Raw genomic sequence first — 21,563 nt, forward strand, 5'->3', positions numbered from 1 at the left:
CTGAGGGAGCCCTCAGAGGACAGCCTGAGGCCTGACCGTGCAGCCAGCCCCAAGGACCTGACACATACCTGAGCTGATAAATCAACCTGCTGCTTAAACCTCCTGAGGTGAATTTACTGTAACTTACACCCAAAAGATGGGCCTCCCCCAGAAAGTCTGTCCAGAAGCCCTCTCCCAGCCTCACTCCACAGGGCTCTCGGTTGACCCCCTTCAGAGGCTCAACCCCAAGACAGACCCCGCCCTGAGACCTACTTGGCATGGGACCATTGTTAAAGAAAAAATTCATGATGCAAGGAAGACTTTATTGGAAGGGAGGCGTGGAACTATCAAGATAGGTCGAGGGAGTCTGGCGATGGAGAGAGAGATTGAACCCAACTCCTAATACAAGAAGTGGGGATTTGTAGCCAAGGAGCAGGATGGGAGTCAGTGGGTGAAAAACTACGAAGAGGAAATATCAGGGGTAAGGGGATCTCTGGCTAAACCGACTTAACAGTATTCTTGCTGAAGGCAGGCCTGGTAATTGATCAGACATCATCCCCTGGGGAATAGACGGGAAGAGGAACCCCATTAGATATGAGAAGGATCAGATATGGAGGGTGGGGATTCTGGCTAAACTGACTTAGCAGGATTCTTGCTACAATTAGACAGGTGCTGAGATGAATACAAAAGTCCAAAACTGGAGACCTTGTTGAAAAAGCCCAGAGGAACCTGAATAGAGTTTGGTCAGGGAGAGAATCTTTGTTATCCCAAGAGAAGTGGTCAGACCGAGAGCCCTGTGAGGGGAGGCTGGGAGGGGGCTTCTGGGCAGAGTTTCTGGGGGAGGCCAATCCTTTGGTGTACATTACAGCAAACTCCACTCAAGACGTTTAAGCAGCTGGTTGATTTATTAGCTCAGGTATGTGTCAGGTCCTTGGGGCTGGCTGCACGGTCAGGCCTCAGGCTCTGTCCTCTAAGCCCTGACTTCCTTTACAAGGGTCTTACCAGCCCAGTGGCGAAGGCTGGTTCTCATCCCCACTCAGCAAACCCAGTATGAAGGCTTTTCCATCAGCACCCACCAAAGTCCCAGAGCCCCAGGGGTGCGCCATCTTGCACTAGGCACTGGGTTTAGTTCATGTGCATTTAATACAATTATCGATAGGGCTGGGTTTGGAGCTACTGGTGCAATATTTTTATTTTGTCCCCTGTTCTTCCCTTCCCATCCTCTTTTAAATTAATTGAAATTTTTTAGAATTCCATTTTAATTCAGTTAGTGTTGTTTTAGCCTTATTTTGTTTTAGTGGAGCTCTAGCGTTCACAATATACCTCCTTAAACTTTCCAGTCTACTTGGTGTGAATATTGTACTGCTTTGCCAAAACTGTTTCACTCTTCTTTTTTAATTTTTATTGGGGAATATTGGGGAACAGTGTGTTTCTCCAGGGCCCATCAGCTCCAAGTCAAGTCGCTGTCCTTCAGTCTAGTTGTGGAGGGCACAGCTCAGCTCCAACTCCAGTTGCCCTTTTCAATCTTTAGTTGCAGGGGGCGCAGCCCACCATCCCGTGAGTGTGGGAATTGAACTGGCCACCTTGTTGTTGAGAGTTCCTGCTCTAACCACCTGAGCCATCTGGCCACCCCTCTGGAAGCTCAGTGGCAGAGGGGCAGCTTGTTATCTTCAATCTAGTTGTGGAGGGCACAGCTCACTGGCCCATGTAGGAATCAAACCTGCAACCCTGTTGTTCAGAGCTCACGCTCTAACCAACTGAGCCATCCGGCTGCCCCAAACTGTTTCACCTTTGAAGCCACATGTCCCTATTTTTCTGTCCCATCCCTCATGCTGTAGCTGTCATATGTACAGCTTTAAACTCCCAAGTGTTGCCACTCCCTCCAGTATTTGCCAGCTCTCTCCAGTGCCTTCCTAGGGGTCTGTTTTTGTTTTCATTATGGAGGAGCGATTTGTATTAAACTTTTAAATTTGAGCTCATCATAGGTTCACAAGCAATTTAACAGAGATCTCAGCCCCCAGTGGTAACATCTTGCAGAACTAGAGTACAACGTGACACCAATCCACCCATCTTATGCTTATGTTACCCCTTTCACGTGCGCTTATTTCCAACTGAGTCTGCAATTTTTCCTCCCGTGTAGATATGTGTAATCACCACCCCAGTCAGGACACAGAACAGCCTGTCACTTCAAGGATCGCTGTATAGCTACTCCCTCGATCCCCCCACTTCCCCTCCACAACTGCTCATTTGTTCTCCCTTTGTAATTTTGTCATTTCAGGAATACTGGTATGTACACGGAACTGTAGAGTATGTAACTTTTTGAGATTGGCCTACTAAGCTGAGGTCCCCTTCGATCGATACATAGTGTTGTTTCCTGTATCAATTGTTCCTCCCTTTTTACAGTTGGGTTGAGGTCCCCAGATAGTTTCTCAATTTGAGGCGCGGTCCCACACTAGCCGCTCAGCTCTTCACAGAAGTAAATGCCCTGTCCCCTCACTGTGGCCGAGTGGGGGTGGGCAGGGGTCTGAGGAGCCAGGCTCCCTACGTGAGTCTCGATGGGCCAACGCAGCCGGGCTGAGCCCCGTGGCGGCAGCATCAGGGAAGAGCACTCAGCCCATCCCACCAAGACCCAGCAGCCCACAGCATCTTTCTCCTTCTCTCCCCATCAGTCAGAGCGGCTTCTCCTCCTAACGCGCAGAGCAAGACGTGATTTGGCTGCGTCCTGTCCCTGACCATTCTGCTGGGAGGGAGCCACTGATGGGAGAACTTCCTGGACTGCCTGGTGGGCTCGTGGACCCTGCCCCAAGTAACTCCCACCTCCAAATGAGCCCTATAAATAGAACCACAGAGACCTGACCTTCCCCAATGGATGATGGGCCTCTTGGGGACCCAGCCCCCACCTCCACAGGAGGAAGGCCTTTGTGGGGGTGGCTGGAGGCCCTTTGCACCCCCCCAAACTCCCCAGCTGCAGCTGGAGCTCCAGGCTCCCCACCCTCCGTTCTAGGACTGGATGTACCCCCCATTGCAGGCCAGAGCAGCTCCCTCAGCCGGACTTTCTGCTCCCTGGAGAAGGGACGTTTCTGGGAAGAACTCATAGCCAAAGGGCTATTTCTGACGGGACAAGACTCGGGCCAAATCAAGGACATTGCGTTCATCACCTCTTCAGCAGCTTTGAAACAAAACAAGCTGTTTCTCTCCAAAATGCAAAGCCCCAGCCTCCCCTTTGGGGCACCCAGACTGCTGACCCTGAATTGTTGTAGTCCTGCACCCCCACCCCCACCTCAACCCCCACCCCACCCCCACCCCAGTCTTGTCCCAGAGGTGCCTGAATGTTAGGTCTTGGGCAGATGAACCTGGATCTTCCTATGGTCTGGGCTCTGCCCATGAGCCCCTGGTCGCCTGGCTCCCCACCTGGAGAACCATCCCCTCCACAGTCTTGGGGTGGGGTGGGTTGCCCCAGCTCCATGACCCACTGAAGCTGCATACTCAGACCTGCCTCCCTGCCAGGCTCCTCTCCAGCTGTGGTCTGATTCCATTTTTGTATCCTTTGGGCATCTGCCTATCTTTCCCTCACCCCCACCCACTCGTGGTATTTATTTCAGACCTCCACTGGGGGCAGCATAGAGACCTACCTGTCCATGCCTGAGGTGGCTGCCCCAATCCGTGGGGTCCCTGTTGGGAACATGGGCCATTTCCTGTGCTCCTGCTCCTCGCCAGTCTACGAGAGAAGTTCACTGGCTGAGGCCCCATTCCTCAATCACTAAAGGCCGCTGGTGTAATAAAAGCTCATTTCCACAGTCAGTGATGGGCTTTGGCCTGGGGGTGGGAGGTGGCGTGACGGCCCCAAAAGCTGAAGCCCCAGCTCCCATCTGGCTCCCGGGTCTCTGCTCCTCCAGCTATAGCCTAGCCTAGTCTTCCAAAGTAGGGTGGGGAGGCGGATGTCGCCCACCTGCACCTCAAAATGATCAGATTCCCATACATTTGTAAGAAATTACACCAATAAGAAGAGGTCCCAGCATCCCTACCCAGACTCCCCCAGTGGTAACATCTTGGAAAACTCTGGTATATCATCACACCAGGCTATCGATGTCGATACACTGCTGATCTTACTCTTCTGCGTGTGTGTGTGTGTGTGTGTGTGTGTGTGTGTGTGTGTGTGTGTCCTGGAGCTGCCTGCTCGCTAGCTCATTCTTTCCCAGACCAGAGACATAGCCCCAACGGGGAGTCCAGGAATGGCCCCTACTCCCCTCTGCCTTGGGGGGCTTGCTGACCCCCATAGTTGATGAATCAGTGGTTCCTGACATACTGTGCCGCTCTCTGGAGTGGAGGGGGAGAGTGGCGAGTGCCTTTACCCACATGGTGCCGTTAGCCCTTCCCACTCAGTGCAGAAGAGGCTGTAAACGGCTAGGGGTGGGGGTCACAGGGCCGAAGCTGCCCCCTGCCCCCGGCCCATATTGTTCCTTCTCCAGTTCCCCTCCTACCAGGTCCTGGGGGAAGGGAGTTAACATCAAATGAGAATAATCAGATGTCAGGTTAAGGGGAAGAAGTGACATCTTGCAGCCAAGGGATAGCAGGAGACTAAGCCCTGTTGCTCCCAATGATGAGTTGCACAAGGCTTTGGGGAACAGAGTGGGGGTCTCCGCAGTGCTTGCTCAGGAGACGCCCTGTACCCTGAAGCCTGTCCTGGAGCCAGAAGCTGGGCTTCTGAGAACAAGGACCACCAGTGAGGCTCCCAGACTCTTGAGCCACCGGGGGTGGGGGGGTGGGGGGGCCTAAGCTTCCTCGGTAGGGACCTCCAGCTGGTCTAGGGTGGCTTCAGCCTCCTCTCATCCCCACCTTGGACACGAGACAGCGGCTGGGCCCGAGAATCTGCATTTATCCCTGTCATGGTTTCCTGGGTTTCTGTCACCAAGTACCACAAGCCAGGTGACTTAAAACAGAAATTTATTGTCTCACTTCTGGAGGCTGGGCTGAGAGGCTGTGGGCAGGGCTGGCTCCTGCAGAGCCTGCGGGAGAGTCCCTCGGAGGATGTTCTCTGGTTTCCGGTGGCTCCCGGCAGCCCTCTGTGTTCTTGGCCTGTGGCCCAATCACCCTGCTCGCTGCCTCCGTAGTCGTGTCCTTCTCTGTGTATCTCGGTGTCTTCTTATAAGGGCATCAATCATGAGGGGTTCATAGCCCAATATGACCTCATCCTCATTACACCTGCAAAGACCCTATATTCAAGCTCATTAGAGGTTCCTGGTGGACATGAACTTGGGGGGCACCCTAGTTAACCCAGTACCACCCCTCTCTGGTGCCCTGCCTCCTGAGGGGCGGTCACAAGCGACGAGGACCGGGTGCCTGTGCCCGGGCTGCCCCTCTCTCTGGAGGTCGTGGCGGCTCCCTGTACCCGGCGCAGCACCTCTTCCCGCACTTTGTCCCTGAACTCGGCTGATACGTAGTAGTAGACGAAGGGGTCCACGCAGCTGTTGAGGGTGCTGAGTGCCAGGCTGGGCACGTAGGCGGCGTACAGGTGCCCCCAGGTGTCCAGGTCTGGGTCTGAGTAGTGCAGCAGAAGCAGCACGTTGCTGGGCATGAAGAAAGCCACGGCCGAGGCGAGTACCAGTGAGGTCAGCCTTAGCGCGTGGCTGTAGCGCCGGCCACTAGCCGCCAGCGCATGCAGAATGGCCCCGTAGCAGAACAGCATGGCCAGCAGAGGCAGGAGGCAGCCGAACACAGCCAGGCAGATGAAGGCGGGGCGCCAGTGGGAGGCCTGGGTGCCCACGGGCAGCACGTCATGGCAGACCACGTGGTCCGAGTGCGACAGCCGGAAGGTTTGCTGCTGCAGCCCCAGGGGCAGCACGAGGGTGATTGCCACCAGCCAGGCTGCAGCGCAGAGCCCAGTGGCCAGGCTCTGGCCTCGCAGGGCGCGGGCCCGCAGTGGGTGCACCAGAGCCAGGTAGCGGTCCAGGCTGATGGCCGTCAGGAGCAGCACAGAGCAGTACATGTGGCCATAGAGCGCGGCCATGTCCAGGCGGCAGGCGGCCTCGCCGAAGGGCCAGCGCTGGCCCCGCAGGTGGTAGGCAATGCGGGGTGGCAGAGCCAGGGCTAGTAGCAGGTCGGCAGCTGCCAGGTTCATGAGCAGCACTGTAGAAGGCAGCCGAGGCACCCGCGTGGCCAGGATCCACAGTGCTAGGCTGTTGGCGGGCAGCCCCACGACCAGGACCAACCCATAGAGTGCGGGCACCAGCCTTGTGGGCACCCAGCCCAGCAGCAGTGCCCGAGAGTTGTCCCAGAGCTCCAGAGTGTCGCTGTTGTTGGTGCAGAGCCAGCCAGGGAAGCTGCGTGGGAGGGGTGGGCAAGGGGTCGCTTCCTGGGGCCTGGTCCAAGGTCCCAGCGTGCCATCTGGGGGAGGGAAGGAGGATGGAGGCACTGAGAACCCAGGCATCACCCCCCCTTCCTGCCTTTCAGCCAGTACCTCCAGCGAGATGGTGCTGCCCTCCCCACTGACGCCCCCAGGGGCTGCAGTCCAGGTCCCAGATCAGGAACCTCCAGGCTGTTGGGACAGAGCTTGACACAGTCCCTTGGCTTCAGGACTGGGCTGGTGGGACCCCAGTCCTGCATCCTGCCCATCTCTGATACCCGCCCCCACAGCCCCAGGCAGCACCTGGAGTCACTCACCATCTCCACCTTCTGTGCTCCCGCCCTCGTCGTAGTCGCTGGGGGTCTGAGCGTCACCCTCCAGGCTGAACCCCAGGGCCAGAGGACACAACAGCAGGAGTATCCACATGCTGTTGGATGGAGCTCGGTGTCGGCTGCTCTAGGCCGCGGCCGACTGACCTCCAGCTTCCCGTCTGCTAGACCCCCTGCCCCCAGCTTCCTGAGCACAGGCAGAGGGCAGAGAGGGCTAGCAGACAGGGCCTGGTGAGATAAACCAGCCCCTGCCTCCAGCCAGCCTGTGGGCGGCCCACGGATGACCTAAGGTGGCCTGGTGGCTGGCACCACTTTGGCAGAGGTGCTTCACGGTGTCCAAGTGTTGGGTCAGTAAAATGGGGAAGGACGTCCTAGGCTGCAGCGCCTCCACCAGCCCCTGTCCAGCTCAGGAAACCTCTGTGGTCCAAGTGGTTACTTCCTGCTGGCCAGTCACAGTTCCCATGACTTCCAGGTCACATTCCCTACCAGGAGCTCGGCATTTCCTGAAGCCTCCTCCACCTCCTGCCTCTGGCAGGCAAGAGGAGAGCCCTGCCTTCCAGGTCAGAGGTCAGGGCAGGTGAACCAGCCCCACACTCCTACACATACACTCAAGTATCCCGGGTTTTCTGTGGGGGCTGCCCCACCTTCTTGCTGCCTCAGCCATGCCGCAGCATGGCTCCCCTGGGCAGGTGCAAAGTGAAGTGTGGAGAGGGGAAGTCACGTTGTGAGTCTGGGGTCTGCTCAGAATGGCCAAGGAGGTGTCTGTCACTCGTTGGCTGGAGCCTCTGACGCTGACCATGTGCTGCCCTGGGGGTCTGAAGGGATCCTGGCTGCAGTCTCCTCTGGGAGGTGTCCATCTGGCTGGTTCTGGAAGTTCCTTCTGTTCCTCTCCTGGCCCCACCTCAGCTTGGGGTCCCAGGTATGACGGGGAGGGTGGTCACGACCATATCTGAGCCCAAGGGAGGCAGCCAGCACGGAGGATCCTCTGCCCACCCTCCCGGGAGCCCTCCTTTCTCTGGCCCCTCCACATTTCTGTCCTCAGATGGGGGTCCACTGTGCAGATGAAGAACTGAGTCTCAGAGGGGAGGGTACACCTCTCTCCTGCACTCCGTCTCCCCGTCATTCATGCCCCTGCAGGCTCCAGAGAGGCCTCCACTCTCACTGCCCTGGGGGAGCCCCTGCACTGGAGGTTCTCGACCCTGTGCAGTCATCCGTGGGCCATGGTGGCAGGGGGCATGTCTGGGAACAGGAGGGCCCCCAGGGGCGGTGGGGGTCAAGGAAGAAAAAAAGCACAGTGGTGGGAAAAGGGATCAGATATGGTGTGTCTTGGAGCAACAAGCCCTAATCTAGTCACACACTCTGGGCCCGCAGGAAGTGACTGAGCAGCCTAGACAGTGGGGCTGGAGGCTGAGATGCTGAGGTCCCTGCCCTCAGCCCCAAGGTGGGGGGCGGGGACCAAGGCCTAGAGCACTGCTGCTGAGGCAGGAGGCTGTCCTGTCTCAGCCAGCAGGCTGTCCCCCATTTCTGAGCAGTTTCCACTGGTACCAGTGACAAATTCAGTCCCATGCCTATGTCTCTGGGCACTACATGACTGGTGATGCCCTCAGTGCAGGAAAACTGGGATGGGGACCCTCTGCCACCCTCCAGGGAAACCTGTGCAGGGGAACGGGGGGGGCTGGAGACACTGGGCCAGGGCAGACTGGGGTCCCCCAAGGAGGACAGTTTAACTCAGGAGTTCTGAGTCCAGGAATTTATGACAGACACACACCTTGCAGGATGGCATCTGTACAGGGATATTCCCGGCAGCACAGGGCAGGGGCTGCCCCCTTCGCGAAGACAATCCAGTGCGAACAGGAGGGAGGGATCCCAGACAAGGCAGATGGAGGTGCAGGCCTCTGTCCTGTCCCAACTGGAAGACAAGCCATGTAGAGGCACCTCCTGGGGGACCCTGGGGCAGCTGCCTTTGGGGAGAGGGACTTGGTCCCTTACTTTTCTCCGTGTGCTTCTTTGTACAATTGAAATTTTCTGTATGTGTGTCCCTTTCCATGAAACCTTATGTTTAAAAAAGGCAGAAAGGTAGCTTTAAAAAGAAACGGAGGCCAGGCAAACACTGATTTCCTTTCTGAAAGTATATGTGGATGAGGGAACTTGATTGTGAAGGGACACAAGGGAATCTTTAGAGGTGGTAGAAATGTTCTATATCTTGATTGTGGCGACAGTTACACAGGTGTACACATTTATCAGAACTCATTGACCTGCACATTTGTAACAAATACATTTCATTGTATATAAATTACACTTCAATAAACTATATTTAAATTGTTTTTATCAAAACAAAAAATTCAGACAATAGGATTATGAGCTGCTGAGTAGTCTGTAATGAAATAAATAGCTATTAAGAATAAACAAAGAAAAAAAGAAAAAAAGAAAGGGAGGACCAGCCCGGTGGCTCAAGCGGTTGGAGCTCCATGCTCCTAAAGCCGAAGGCTGCCAGTTCGATTCCCACATGGGCCAGTGGGCTCTCAACCACAAGGTTGCCGGTTCGACTCCTCGACTCCCGCAAAGGATGGCAGGCTGTGCCCCCTGCAACTAAGATTGAACACGGCACCTTGAGCTGAGGGGTTGCTGAGCTCCCGGATGGCTCAGTTGGTTGGAGCGCATCCTCTCAACCACAAGGTTGCCGGTTCGACTCCCGCAAGTGATGGTGGGCTGCGCCCCCTGCAACTAGAAAAACGGCAACTGGACCTGGAGCTGAGGTGTGTCCTCCACAACTAAGATTGAAAGGAAAACAACTTGACTTGGAAAAAGTCCTGGAGGTACACACTGTTCCCTAATAAAGTCCTGTTCCCCTTAAAAAAAAAAAGAAGTGCTTATTTAAAAAAAAAAAAAAGGTAATTCTGATACATGCTACATGGATGAACCTCAAGGACGTTATGCTGAGTGAAATAAGCCAGACACAAAAGGACAAATACTGTGTGATCCCACTTATATGAGGTCCCTAGCGGAGTCAGATTCATAGACAGAAAGTAGACGGTGGTGCCAGGGGCTGGGGGAGGCGGAAGGGGAGTTAGTGTTTCCTGGGGACAGTGTCAGTTTGGGAAGATGAACAGGTTCTGGAGATGATGGTGTGATGGTTGCCTAACGATGTGAATGTACTTCATGCCACAGAGCTGTGCACTTAGAAATGGTTAACATGGTAAATTTTGTGTGTATTTTACCATAATTTAAAGCTTCTTAAATGGTGATAAAAAAAGGCAAACAGGCCCGACTCAGCAGCGAGGTAGTCCTGGGTTTCCTCACGCTCCAGCCCCGGCAGGAACCCCGGAGGCCTTTCCTCCCTTACCGCCTCTCCCACACCTCACTGTCCTCAGTGGAAGATGGGGGTCTCGGAGTGGACAAACCCCTCAAGTCCCTCCAAAGCAACTCTTCCCAGGTAGCCATCTTTGTGGGAACTGTGTTGTCATTATGTTGTATTTTGAAGCCAGATGAGCACCCACATGTGCCTCCAATTCCCTTCGTGCCCAGGCTAGGCCTCTGTGAGCAGGACGTTAACCCACCGGACTGACCCAGAAGGAGGGGCTGTGATCCCATCTTGCTGGTGCCAAGTCCGGCCCTCCAAACCCCAGATGCCCTGAGCTTCTGTGGGGACAGAGTCCCAGAGAGCAGTTTCCAGGTTCTCGGCCTCACATGGGAAGGTGCTGGCTCGGTTATTAGATGGCCATCAGCTGTGGCTGGGTGGCCATCAGCTGTTACCAGTTAGCCATTAGCCACTAATATAACTGCCGTGGCTACGCAAGGGGGTTTGTTGGTTGGTTGGCAGAGAAGCGGACAGTTTATTGCGGATGGAGGACTGTGGATCGTGTGGCTCCTACATCCTGTGTCTCTCCCAGCCACCAGCGAGACTGTAGTGCAGGAGGACCCCTTGTTGGGGTGCAGGCGGATGTTTACTTCCTGTGTCTCTACCAGCTGACATCGAGAATATGTAAGTACCTCGGCTGTGAGCCACTATTGTTCCAGCACAGGACCTTGAGAACCCTGGCTGTGCCCAGAAAGACTGGCGGTGCCCTAAGAAACCCTGGCTGTGCCCAGAAAGTAGGTGGACATCGAGGGCCACCCCCTGGGACATTATTGAACCAGACTGAAACTTTCTCATGAGTTGGGTTCCTGACACAGGGCCCCTCACGGAAGACACTTGTCCCGTAGATTGTGAGGCGAGACCCTATAGGGGTGGAGTGTGGGGACAGAGACAGGAGAGCAGCTTCCAGGCTCTCAGCTTCATGTGGAAAGGTGCTGGCTCGGGTAGTAGATGGCCGTCAGCTGGGACTGGTTAGCCATTAGCCACTAATATAACTGCCGTTGCTAGGCTAGGGGGTTGGTTGGTTGGCAGAGAAGTGGACAGCGGATTGCGGATCGTGTGGATCCTACTTCCTGTGTCTTCCCCGGCTGTCAGCAAGACTGGGGTACAGGAAGACCCCTTGCTGGGGTACTGGCAGATGTTTGCTTTTGTGTCTCGATCAGCTGCCATCGAGAATATAGTGGTATGACTCCCCCATCCATGGCTCTGTGGGTGTTCCTTTTTGGCCTCAACATATCCTGCGTTCTTGTGTGGGAAGCGGGAGCTGAGTCCCTGCATTAGTTTCCTCCCTGGGACCCCAAATCTGAGTCTGCTTGACCGTGCCATGGTCTGGAGTTTCCACACTCAGGGCAGTAGGGAGAAGGTACTGGAGAACGACGGGGAGGGCAGAGTCGGAATTCCTAAGGCCCCAGCTTATGGAGGCTTCACCCCATACCCCAATCCCTACAGGCTCCTATGAGGCATGTCTTACCCCCACCACAGACCCCTAAGACTGCCTCTAGGTCAGGTTGCTTTTTAGAACCATCAGCCTCATTGTCAGCCAGGACATTGGGTGTAAAAAGTGCTAGCTGTACCTCGCAAATAGTCAGCAAGGCAAACACCCCTCTAGTAACAGAGTAAATGTTCATCAGGTCCCACCTGAACTGTTCCCCCACTGACTCGCAAGCAGCACACACCACCCCCTCCACCATGCTGGACGGAAGGGCAGGGCAGCCGCCTGAAGGAGGAGAGGGGATGCACAGAGCAGTGAGGAGGGAGGGCTGTCCTTTCACCATGACCTAATCCATTGCTGGGGAAGCAGTGGCTTCAAACAATAGGCCCTTAAGATCTGGCACTTTCCTGGGTGAGGAGTCTGGTCAGTGGGCGGCGCCTCCACCCAGGGCCTCACCAGCCTGCAGCCTAGGTGTCCCCGCACCTAGTTCTCATCTGTGGCTGTTGTGCCCCTTCCCAACATGGAGCTGCCACTTCCCAGGCCAGTGGGAGACCTTTCCTTCAGTCACTGTCCAGGAACGTCATCATGCTCACAGGCCACTGGAGGGCAGGGACTAGCAGGGGTGTCCACCAGGGCGGGAATCCTGGGGCCATCTCAGTTCTGCCCACCACAATGGGACTGGCTCCCGTCTGCTCTCTTGGGACCAGGCGCCCTTCGTGGGAGCTACAGAAGCCACCATTTGTACCTCAGGGCCTGTCTTCCCAGTGCTTCTGACTGAGGGAGGCTGCTGGGGGCCCCTGAACACCCCCAACATAGGCTCTGGGCCGGAGCCTTGTTCGTCAAGCTCCCTGCTACTCTTTACCCTCTGGAAGGGTAGGTGGACACCACCAGGGGCAGTGCACGTGCTGGTGGGTCGGACATGGGCAGAGGGGGTCCCTGGGAGGCAGCAATGGCCCCCCACGGAGGTCAGGACAAGTCCTGGGAGAGGACTGGCCAGGTGGGCAGGGTGGTGCCAACAGCTCAGGGACCTGACAGGTGAGGCCTGGCTGTGGGCACTTGGTGGGCTGAGACGAGGGGAAGATACAGGGTGCGGCTGGAGGGGCTGGCCAGTTCTGCTGTGGAAGCCGCAAGGGGTGCCAACTAAGAGGCCCCTGAGCACAGCTGGGGGCTCCCCCTATCTGGAGGTGGGGTTGGAGGAGTGGAGGCAGGCCGGGTGGGAGGGAGTGCTGCAGATGTTCGGGGGACACAGTGATTGGAAAGATGTAGGAAGTGTGGGAGGAAGGGGGAGGCCCTTGGGGGAGCAAAGGCCTCAGGACCTGGTATCACATGTGAAGGGTAGAGAAAGCTCAGAGCAAACACCATGTCCTGAAATTGGGTTTTGCACGCACAACACTAGAAGGAAACATCTCACATTTCTATTGAATATAAAAACCGAATGGGGAATAAATAGTCTAGAAAACGCTCCCATATGCGGCTGGGGCACCGGCCCATAGGAAATGTGACTCGCATTGCGCGGGGGCAGTGCGGGTTCCTCACACCGGTTCCGGGAACCTCCGGGTGCGCAGGCGCGCACACGCCCGGTGGCTCCCACTGACTCACCTGGCAGGCAAAGCCGCCCTGTGATTCACCAGCAGGAAATGACAGACAGAACCTCACAGCTTTACGTCAGTACTTTTTAACTTTAATGTGCAAATAAATAGAAAAGGAAACTACATTCAAAATAGCTGCAAAGGAAGTCCAAGCCCCAGAACAGAAATTCTTCAAAAACGCAAGAGCTCCCTAGAAGCATGCAGGGTCGGGGCTTGGAGGTCTGGCCCGCACCCCAGGCCCCTGTGGAGGCACAGGGGGACTGTGGGCTCCCCAAGGGGCTGCCAGGTGGGGCTGGTTCAGGAATTCCGAGGCTAAGTTCCCTTCTTAAAAATAAGGATGAGGACAAAGTGCCTGGATTACACTCAAGAAAACACAGGCAGCGAGACCCCGGCAGGGATGCCTCCGTATGGGCCCAGGCCTAGAAAGCCTTCACGAACCTCAAGTTCCACAGGTGACTTCTAGAAACACGTCTCCACTTCTGGGAAGCATGGGTATGGCACAGCTCAGCGGCAGGAGGGCGAGGGCTGCGCCAGCAGAGAGGAGGCTGCACAAGCTCATTCCGGGCCCATCTGTCTGTGGATCCCTGTCTGCCGGTGCCAGAGGCCTGGCCGGGGCTTTCAGCGGTGCCGCAAATGTAAAGAGCTGGTCCCCAGCTTGAACTGCTTGTGTTCTTGGCACAGAAAGCCTTGGATGCCTCTGGGGACGGTTGCCTCAGCCCCGATGCCCATGCCCTCCCCAGGGGGCGACTGCGGGATCAGCAGTGTCATGGCGGGTATGAGGAGGGCTCTTACCCCCCAAGAAGCCGAGGGTCTTCGCTGTTGCAGAAGTTACAACCACTGAGAGCGCGTCGAGGAATAAATATGTGTGCATATATGTATTTCTAGCATGTCCATCTTCGGTACATGACCCCGCCCACGGCCTCCCCGTGTGGGCCACTCAAGCTGGGCAGTTGCATTGGGCCGAGCCCTGCCCTCTCACAGACCCCGAGTCCGGCTGCCAGATCAGCACGGGGTTTGGCGTCTCTGTTTTCTAGCGTGGGGTCGTCCGGGCCATTTTGGTGCTGCCTGTCCACCCCGTCTTGACGTAAACACAGAATCCTAACCGTTCGGCTGAAAGGGCTCTTCCCACTTTCAAAGTGATGAAGACCCACGTGCCGGCGGGGCCAGGCCAGCGTCCACTCTGCCAGATGTGGGCGTCACCTAGCCTGCCCAAAGTTTCTGCAAGTTCTCAGAACCACTCAGGAAGGACATCATGCTTTTAAAGCAGGTCCACTGGCCCGACTCCTTGGGTGCTGGGGGCTCTGGAACGCTGACCTCTCCCAAATGTGTACCCTTGCGTGGTCTGTCACTGACTTTTCCACGTGACCTGTGCACAAAAGGACCAGTGCGGCCCTGCCCAGGGATTTGGCACTTGTGAGGTAAGCGCCTGGTAGGTGTGTGAATGCAATTGCTTGTTCCTCAGCCAGTGTGTGGATCCTCCTATTTCTGGTGGGGGCTGAGTCCCCAGAGTTCAAGTGCAGGGGGTTCAGGTTCAGCACAGGACAGGCCCAAAGGAAGCTGAGGAGCTGAGAGGGGTGGCGGTGTGGGGCTGCAAGCCGGCACAACCCCCTTCTCTGGAGCTGGCAGCCTGTAGCAGCAAGGCTGGGGGAGGCTCTGCTTCCCTTAGGTGGTTCATGAAAATGCCCCGATGGACACGTAGCTGAGGACGCGACCGCAGCAAGCGGCGTGTCGTGGTGGCCATGAGGGTCCATCAGGGAGAGGCCGGGCGGCGGCTGTACTGCACACGGTAGCGGGTCACGGGCAGGCCGTGCACGTGGGCTGTCTCGCAGAGCGTTTTGCAGGGCACCATGTCCTCATCCTCCTCGCCCATCAGCCAGTCCTGCACCAGGCCGGCGGCCTCCACGGTCACGTTGTCCTCCAGCCAGCGGCCGTGCCACTCCTCAAAGTGCTGGTGGTGCCGCAGCAGGACCAAGGGCTGCACCTGCAGGGGGCGGGGGGGGGGGCAGACAGTCAGGGCCCTGGGTACCCCCAGCCGGCTGTGGGCTGGACCCAAGTCCCCAGCAGGGCGACGGGAGGGGCACCTGCTTGGCCCGGCAGAGGGTCCCCCGGCGGTACATGTAGTCCTCGGAGTTGACGATGAACATCATCTTGTGGGAGCTGAGCTTGAAGCGGCAGTCCACGTTGCAGGCGCTCTCCACCCCCACCAGCCGCTTCCAGGAGCTCTTGGCCTCGCCACGCAGGGCCCGCACCTGCTCGCACTGCCACCTGCGGAACTTCTTGAGGTTCCTGGGGGCCAGAGGAGGATTTGCGGACGAGGAAATCCTCAGCCGGACTTCCCAGGGGTCAGGGAGATGCAAATCAAAGCTAAACACCACCACCCAAACCCTTCAATCCAGGGAAAAGCAAACCCAGTCACACACTTGTGCTGGCAACGCTGGGAGGGGCTGCCTGCCCTGCTGGCTCCTCCCATTTGCTTCCTTGGTCCCTCCAAAAGGGATGGCCCTTGCCCAGGGTCCCCCCTCCCCAAATCTGGCACCCCTTTCTCCTCAGTCCCTCTCCCACCCATTTCCCTCCCTCCTCACTGGGACAGTCTCATCTGAGACTCTCTCTTCTTATCAGTGGGTATGCGACCCTGGGGACCCCTCCTCTCAGGCAGGTCCCCACCTGGCAAGTGGTCCCCACTTGAATCTAAACACCCACCAATGGCCCGCACTGATCTTACAATCTACTGTCTCAACCTGGCCTGAGACGAGACCGGGTCCCAGAGGCCATCACTCCTGCCTCTGGAATGGCTGCCATTTCCAGTAGCTTCTCCTTCAGGGTCCTCACCACCCCCCCAACCCCTCTCCTCTCTCAGGCAAGGCAGTTCCCTTGTACCCTCATGGTCCTAGGATTACTGCTCTGCTCACCCCCGACCTCACAAGGGCAGGGCCACACCTCACACACATCAGGTGCCCAAGAAGCGCCCCCAGATGGAGGACACTGTTGCTCAGTATCAATTAACGACAGGGAGCCTCCCTGCGGGTCCTCTCACCTCTGCAGGAACACAGGCTTCAGCAGGAAGCCCTCAGTGGGTGAGCTGGCGGCACCCTCAGTCCCCACGTATTGTTCCACGTACCGAGCCAGGTGCTGGGGGACAAAGTGAGACACAGCTATGACTTCCCGTGCACGGGGCCTCTCTGCCAGCACCGGAGCCCAGGGCTCCCAGGGATGTGTCCCCACCCATCTCAAAGCTTTAGGGGGATAATAGCTCTTGAGGACCCTGACGCTTGAAGGAAACCTCCCGTCTGCAGCTAGGGCGGGATGTGCACACCCAGCCACGATTAGGCAACTTATGGTATTTTGTGCTTAAATGGAGAAATCCCTTCTGTGTAATGATCTTTCTGTAATTGTCATGTGGTAAGTTCACACAGGGGACGGAGGCACCCATATGGAGGAGGACAATGGGGTCCAGAAGGACAGCAGGACATGAACAGAAGTAGGAAAAAGGAAAGACCAACTTGGAGGTGGGGGTGAGCAAACGGCAGGGCTTGCAGGGGCCACCCAGGTCAAAGGTGGGCATGGCTGGTAGTGTCCACCCTGTTAAAGCCAGAGGCTCCTCCAGACAGGAGTTTAACAAAACCTCATTCTGGAAACTTCCAGAAGGGGCAGGGTATGCAGGTCTCCACCCTCACTTGTCTTGGAAAGCGTTTCCTGTGTGGGGAGTCCTGAAGCAGGTAAGGAGGGCCACTGGGAGGGGAGCCCCGTGGCTGTGGAGGGTGGTGGGGTTACGGGCCCTGCTGCCAGCTGTCACAGTGAGGGCACCAGGGTCACGGCACCTTCCCGTTTCTCCAGACACAAAGCTCCTGAGCAGACTTGCTGCTCCAGCTCCTGGTCCACAGATCTGAGCTGCTTGACTCGAGGTCAAAAGGCAGCAACAGAAATCGTATTTCTGATGTCTTTCTTTACTGCTGCTCGACTCCACAAAAGGATCCAGTGCAGCAGTGTTGGGACCAACTGTTGTGGTTTGTCTGGGAGCAGTTCCTAGGATGGGGGGCTTTTGGGAAGAAAACCGGGAATGTCCCAGGTAAACTGGGAAGAGCTGTTCACTATTGTGGGTTGAACTGTGTCCTCAGAAAAGACATGTCTAAGTCCTAACCCCTGGCACTAATATATGACCTCTTTTGGAAATAGGGTCTTTGAGGATATAATCAAGTTAAGGTGAGGTCGCTCTGAATTAGGGTGGGCCCTAAGTCCGCTGCCTGGTTCCCTGTGAGAAACACAGGGGAAAACGCCTGTGGAATGTGTGACTCGGAGCGTAGGCCAGGAGGATGACCTCCTGGTAATTGCAGCTAGGGAGCCGGAGTGCTGAGCGTTAGCACAGGGGGTGCAGAGGTCACACAGCTCGGGGTCACGGGCTTAATGGGGATGCCACGGTGTCTATGGGAGGAGCCGGGAGCTAGCGTTTGGGGGAGAGTGGCCTGGCTCTCACGACCCTCCTGCCCTGGGGCACACCCTTGTCTCCCGAAGGGTCATCGGAAACCCCCATCCCACCCTGGGCTTCCACGGAGAACCTGTGGCCTGTGCTGGCGCACGGGGCTCTTGGGGCGGGAGCCCCGGACGCTCGCTGCCCACGGCCACTTCTGGCCCCGCCGCGTGCACAGGCACAGAGCGTGGCGCTGTGGCCTCACCTGCACCTCCACGGGGTCCTCTGTCTGCGCCTCCTCCGTGTCCAGGAGCTCAATGGTCATGATCACCTGCCCTTTGCGTTGAAGGAACATCACCTGGGGAAGGTGAGGGACAAAGCCGCAAGTCAGGGGAACAGCAGGGCCAACACAGGACGAAGTGGAAAGGTCATCAGTGACCTGACTTCACCAGCCACCAGGCCTAGACCTTCCTCCAGGGACCACGTGCTGGGTGCCCACCTCACAGGCTCTGTGGTGCCCTCGAGGCTGCGCCAGTATCCGGAGGCCCAGTTAAGGCAGTGCACACGGGACCAGCTGCAGCAGAATTATGATGTGGCCCACGCACACCCCCTGCCCCCCACCGGGCCCTACAACAATGGCTGGGCCTCCTGTTGGGGGCGCCCCACCACCACCCAGCACCCCAGCCTCACATGGGGCTGAGTGTGGCTGGCCTCTCACCTTGAAGCAGTTCTCGTCAGCCATGCACCGCTCAGCCTTCCACTGGTAGCTCGTCTCCCTGGCAGCGCGGACACAGCGGGAGGACAGGTTCCCGCCAGCAGCGCCCCGCTTCTTCTCGTTCAGGTAGAGCTCCACCACCTTCAGACAGACGTCATCACTCACGAGGTGGTGCAGCTGGTGGGGAGGGAGAGCCAGGGGGTGCCAGGTGTGTGACCCTCAGGAAGAGCGAGCACAGCCGCGGCTCACACCTCCTGCTGGGGACCCCCCCTCCATGTGGCGGAGCCCATGATGAAGGCCAGGACCTGATGGGCATGGAGGGTGACTTCAGTACAGGGTGCAGAACAGACCAGATCAGACCAGACTAAAACAGACCAGACCAGAAAAAGACACCAGCAAACCACAGCAAACCAGTCCAGAGCAGAGCAGACCAACCTAGACCAGAGCAGCAAACACTGCCTGGGTGTGAGAAGCACACAGAATAAATGCAGAAGAAAATGTTCTAAAATGGGGATGTTTAACTATCTCAAAGCGTTGGGAGGAAGCGTGGTTATCGTCCCTAAATGTTAAACTATAAACACAATGAATTCCTTTAATTCCTACAGACACATTTAAAACCATGTGACTCGGCCCCACGGGGCACTAGCTGCAGCCAGACAGGCTGGACTCAGGGCCTTGGGTTCTACCCCCGTGTTGCTCTGTTGAATGAATATAGTGACATGTAGATACACGCGGGCCTCATACAGTGCCTGGCATGTGGGAGGTTCCCAATAAACACTGGCTTGTTACTGAAAACAAGAAATGTTAAAAAACAAACAGACAAAAAGAGGCAAAGAGTGAGGCCACGGCCCCTCCAAGGCAGGTTATAGATGTCGGCATGGAAGGGCCCTGTGAGCAGCCAGCCCAGGGCATTGCCAACTGGCTTTGGTGGAGTCACAGCTGTCCCTAGAGCTGTGCCCGTTGGGGACTGCCTTGGCCCTAGCCCGGAGGTGAAGCGCTCAGCCCCATGGTGTCTGCAGGGCCCCATGCCCGCTTCCCCATCACCAGGCCGCTTGGCCATGACTGGATGCTGACAGCGGGGACACAGACCCAGCCCAGCACGCAGAGGGAAATGGGAAGGCTGCGGAAGACGGGTGAGGTGTCACAACAGAGCTTTCTGTGTGTGTCCTTGTAGCCAGAAGCTTCTCACTCATCAATGAGGAAAACTGGCACATGGCGTAGATGCGTTCTTCACAAGCCAGGACATTCACACAGCCACAGAGGGATGAAACGGTGCCGACTCCGTAAGCTACTGGGGAAATGTCATGTAAAGCACAGTGAGAGCACACTGCCCCCTCAGCCCAGGAGCCAGGAGAGATCGCCAATCCCCGGCCCCAGGCAGGATGCGGAGCGCCCACTGGGAAACCAGAAGCTTCTGGGAAACCGAGGCTGGCGGGCCTGCCTCCACACCATCAGGGGAATGCAGGAAATGCCCAGATGGGCACTAGGAGATATGCAGTGCTGCTCCAAGGGCCCAAATAGGAGCTTATTCCCTGGAACCCTTCCAAGGCTAGGACGAAGGAGCCACTGACATCCCAACAACCAGGAATGTCGCATAATCAAGCTGCACAACACAAGCCAGATGGGCGGTGTACTTCCATTTACACCCAGCTCAAGATCAGAAATCAGGGTAGTAGGTGCCCAGTGCAGAGTGACTGGGAGGAGGGTGGATGGGAATATCCGTATGTGAAGACCCACTGAGCCGCGCACTTAAGATCTGGGCACTTGTCTGTGTTCTACCTCAATAAGAAGTTTCTCAAACCTGGAAGGAAATGCCTTTTCTAGAATGTTCCCAGTGACCGTTTCTGGGTGGGAGAGTAAGGACATTCTTTTCCTGGCTTCTCTTCCGCTTTACAGTGAACAGCCTTACTTGATAATCAGGAAACAAAAGTCAAGTTGAAGAACAACTGCAACGGTAACTGAGCAGGAGCAGGACCCACGTCGGGACCACACCCAACCCATCTGGGACTTTGCTGTTTACACTTATGCGACCAGTTTCCTCTCATTGACATTTGCCTGTGAGCAATGTTTCACGCCTGTAAGTGATGCTGATGCCTGGCACTGATATGCGACACGTCCCCCCCTGCCCCCCAGTGAGCTAAGATCCTTTCCAGTGGCCACATTACCACCTCAAAAGGCTTGTCAGCAGGGACTCAAATCCTTGCACATGCTCACAGCAGCGTTCCCCACAGCAGCCAAAAGGGGGCAACCGCCCAGATGTCCATCCAGGGATGACTGGAAGCACACACTGGGGCCCAGCCACACAATGGAACATGACTCAGTTACAGGGAGGACACACTGACCGCACTACATGCAACACGGATGATCCTGAAAAATCACGCTGAGAAGCCAGACACAAAAGACCACACAGCGTATGATTCCGTGAGGAAGAGACGTGTGCAGAACAGGCAAATCCAAGTACAGAAGGCAGACTGGTGGTTGTCAGAGGCTGGGGGAGGGGATGGAGAGTGAGTGCTAATGGGGACGGGGTGTCCTTTTGGGGTGACGGCAATGTTTTGGAACTAGATATAGTGGTTGTATAACATTGTGAATGTACTAAATGCCACTGAGTTGCTCACTTTAGAATGGTTGCTATTATGTTACTTGACTTCTACCTTGATTAATTAAGAAAGAAAAAAGGAAGCTGCTGACACGGGGCGAACTGCAGATCATGGGAGTCTGGGAGGGCTGGTTTTCAAAGTTGGGGACAGGCAGGGAGTCAAGGGGAGCTGCTGCTGCCCTGGGTGTCACACCTCCTGCCAGCCTGCCGGCGCCCGGCCCTCGCTTGCTCACCTGGCGCGCGATGCTCTGTACCAGCTTGTCCATGGTGAAGCCCACGTAGGCGTGGATGGTGAACATCTCGCGCAGGGTGTCCTCGTACTGCGTGGGGTCAATGGTGCCATCCAGCAGGCTCCGCACCATGTCCAGGAAGGCTGGGTAGTATTCTTCCAGCTCCACCTCACCTGAGGGCAGGCGCGACCAGGTCACCCAGGGCCACAGCCACGAGCCCCCACCAGAACCGAGCAACGCTCGTTCCCCACCTCCCGCTACAGGTTTTCTAATGTGGGCCCAGGGCTCCAGGACAGAAGCTCGGGTGGGCGGTGGTTCCACGCATCCAGGCTTAGGGGAAAGCACCCAGAGCTTCGTGCTCGGGGAGGGTGGGTGAGAAGCGGTGATGGCTGTGGTCTGGCAATGCCATTTTCCTGGTCCTACCAGGGCACTACAGCCAAAGGGGTGCTACCGCTCGGGGAGGCTGGGGAAGGGTGCTCAGGACTCTATTTTTGTGACTTCTCATTTGACATTTCTCATCCGAGATAATGTCATCATTTCACAATGCCAAGTCAGAAAAACTGCGAGGGGACATTTCTGCCTATATA

General features: G+C 56.6%; 3 protein-coding genes across 7 annotated transcripts in view; 1 reads left to right on the forward strand and 2 right to left on the reverse strand.

The window, feature by feature from the left end:
- The window catches only part of CPAMD8 (C3 and PZP like alpha-2-macroglobulin domain containing 8), a 65,116-nt gene extending 61,336 nt beyond the window's left edge, over positions 1-3,780 (forward strand). For all 5 annotated transcript variants that reach the window (XR_012498065.2, XM_074337963.2, XM_074337964.2 and 2 more), the window contains exon 42: positions 2,649-3,780. Coding sequence is in view for 4 of the 5 variants with exons in the window: in XM_074337963.2 (XP_074194064.2) it covers positions 2,649-2,670 (22 nt within the window). In the remaining variant the exon portion in view is untranslated. The remainder of the gene's footprint in view (positions 1-2,648) is intronic.
- Positions 3,781-4,906: 1,126 nt separating this feature from the next.
- F2RL3 (F2R like thrombin or trypsin receptor 3) lies at positions 4,907-7,111 on the reverse strand. Its single transcript, XM_019736835.3, has 2 exons — positions 6,640-7,111; positions 4,907-6,363 (listed from the first exon to the last, which is right to left on the reverse strand). Exons 1-2 carry the CDS (start codon positions 6,746-6,748, stop codon positions 5,249-5,251), a joined length of 1,224 nt encoding a protein of 407 aa, XP_019592394.1. The 5' UTR covers positions 6,749-7,111; the 3' UTR covers positions 4,907-5,248.
- Positions 7,112-13,097: 5,986 nt separating this feature from the next.
- Positions 13,098-21,563, reverse strand: part of SIN3B (SIN3 transcription regulator family member B) — a 38,254-nt gene continuing 29,788 nt past the window's right edge. The window contains exons 14-19 of the mRNA XM_088792397.1: positions 20,980-21,149; positions 18,151-18,324; positions 17,698-17,790; positions 16,062-16,156; positions 15,109-15,313; positions 13,098-15,008 (exon numbers count right to left, since the gene is read on the reverse strand). Coding sequence (XP_088648523.1) covers positions 14,778-15,008; positions 15,109-15,313; positions 16,062-16,156; positions 17,698-17,790; positions 18,151-18,324; positions 20,980-21,149 — 968 coding nt within the window. The 3' untranslated portion in view covers positions 13,098-14,777. The remainder of the gene's footprint in view (positions 15,009-15,108; positions 15,314-16,061; positions 16,157-17,697; positions 17,791-18,150; positions 18,325-20,979; positions 21,150-21,563) is intronic.

The sequence above is a fragment of the Rhinolophus sinicus genome, chromosome 15 (assembly GCF_057876585.1).
Source record: "Rhinolophus sinicus isolate RSI-liver-muscle chromosome 15, RSI-T2T, whole genome shotgun sequence".
In the NCBI taxonomy this organism is placed as follows: domain Eukaryota; kingdom Metazoa; phylum Chordata; class Mammalia; order Chiroptera; family Rhinolophidae; genus Rhinolophus; species Rhinolophus sinicus.

What these genes read in the sequence shown, in the direction of transcription:
- F2RL3 (XM_019736835.3), bottom strand. Translation starts at nt 6,748, where the DNA reads ATGTGGATACTCCTGCTGTTGTGTCCTCTGGCCCTGGGGTTCAGCCTG. An exon ending in GAGCACAGAAGGTGGAGATG is followed by an intron (nt 6,364 to 6,639) that starts GTGAGTGACTCC and finishes TCCCTCCCCCAG; the next exon opens with ATGGCACGCTGGGACCTTGG.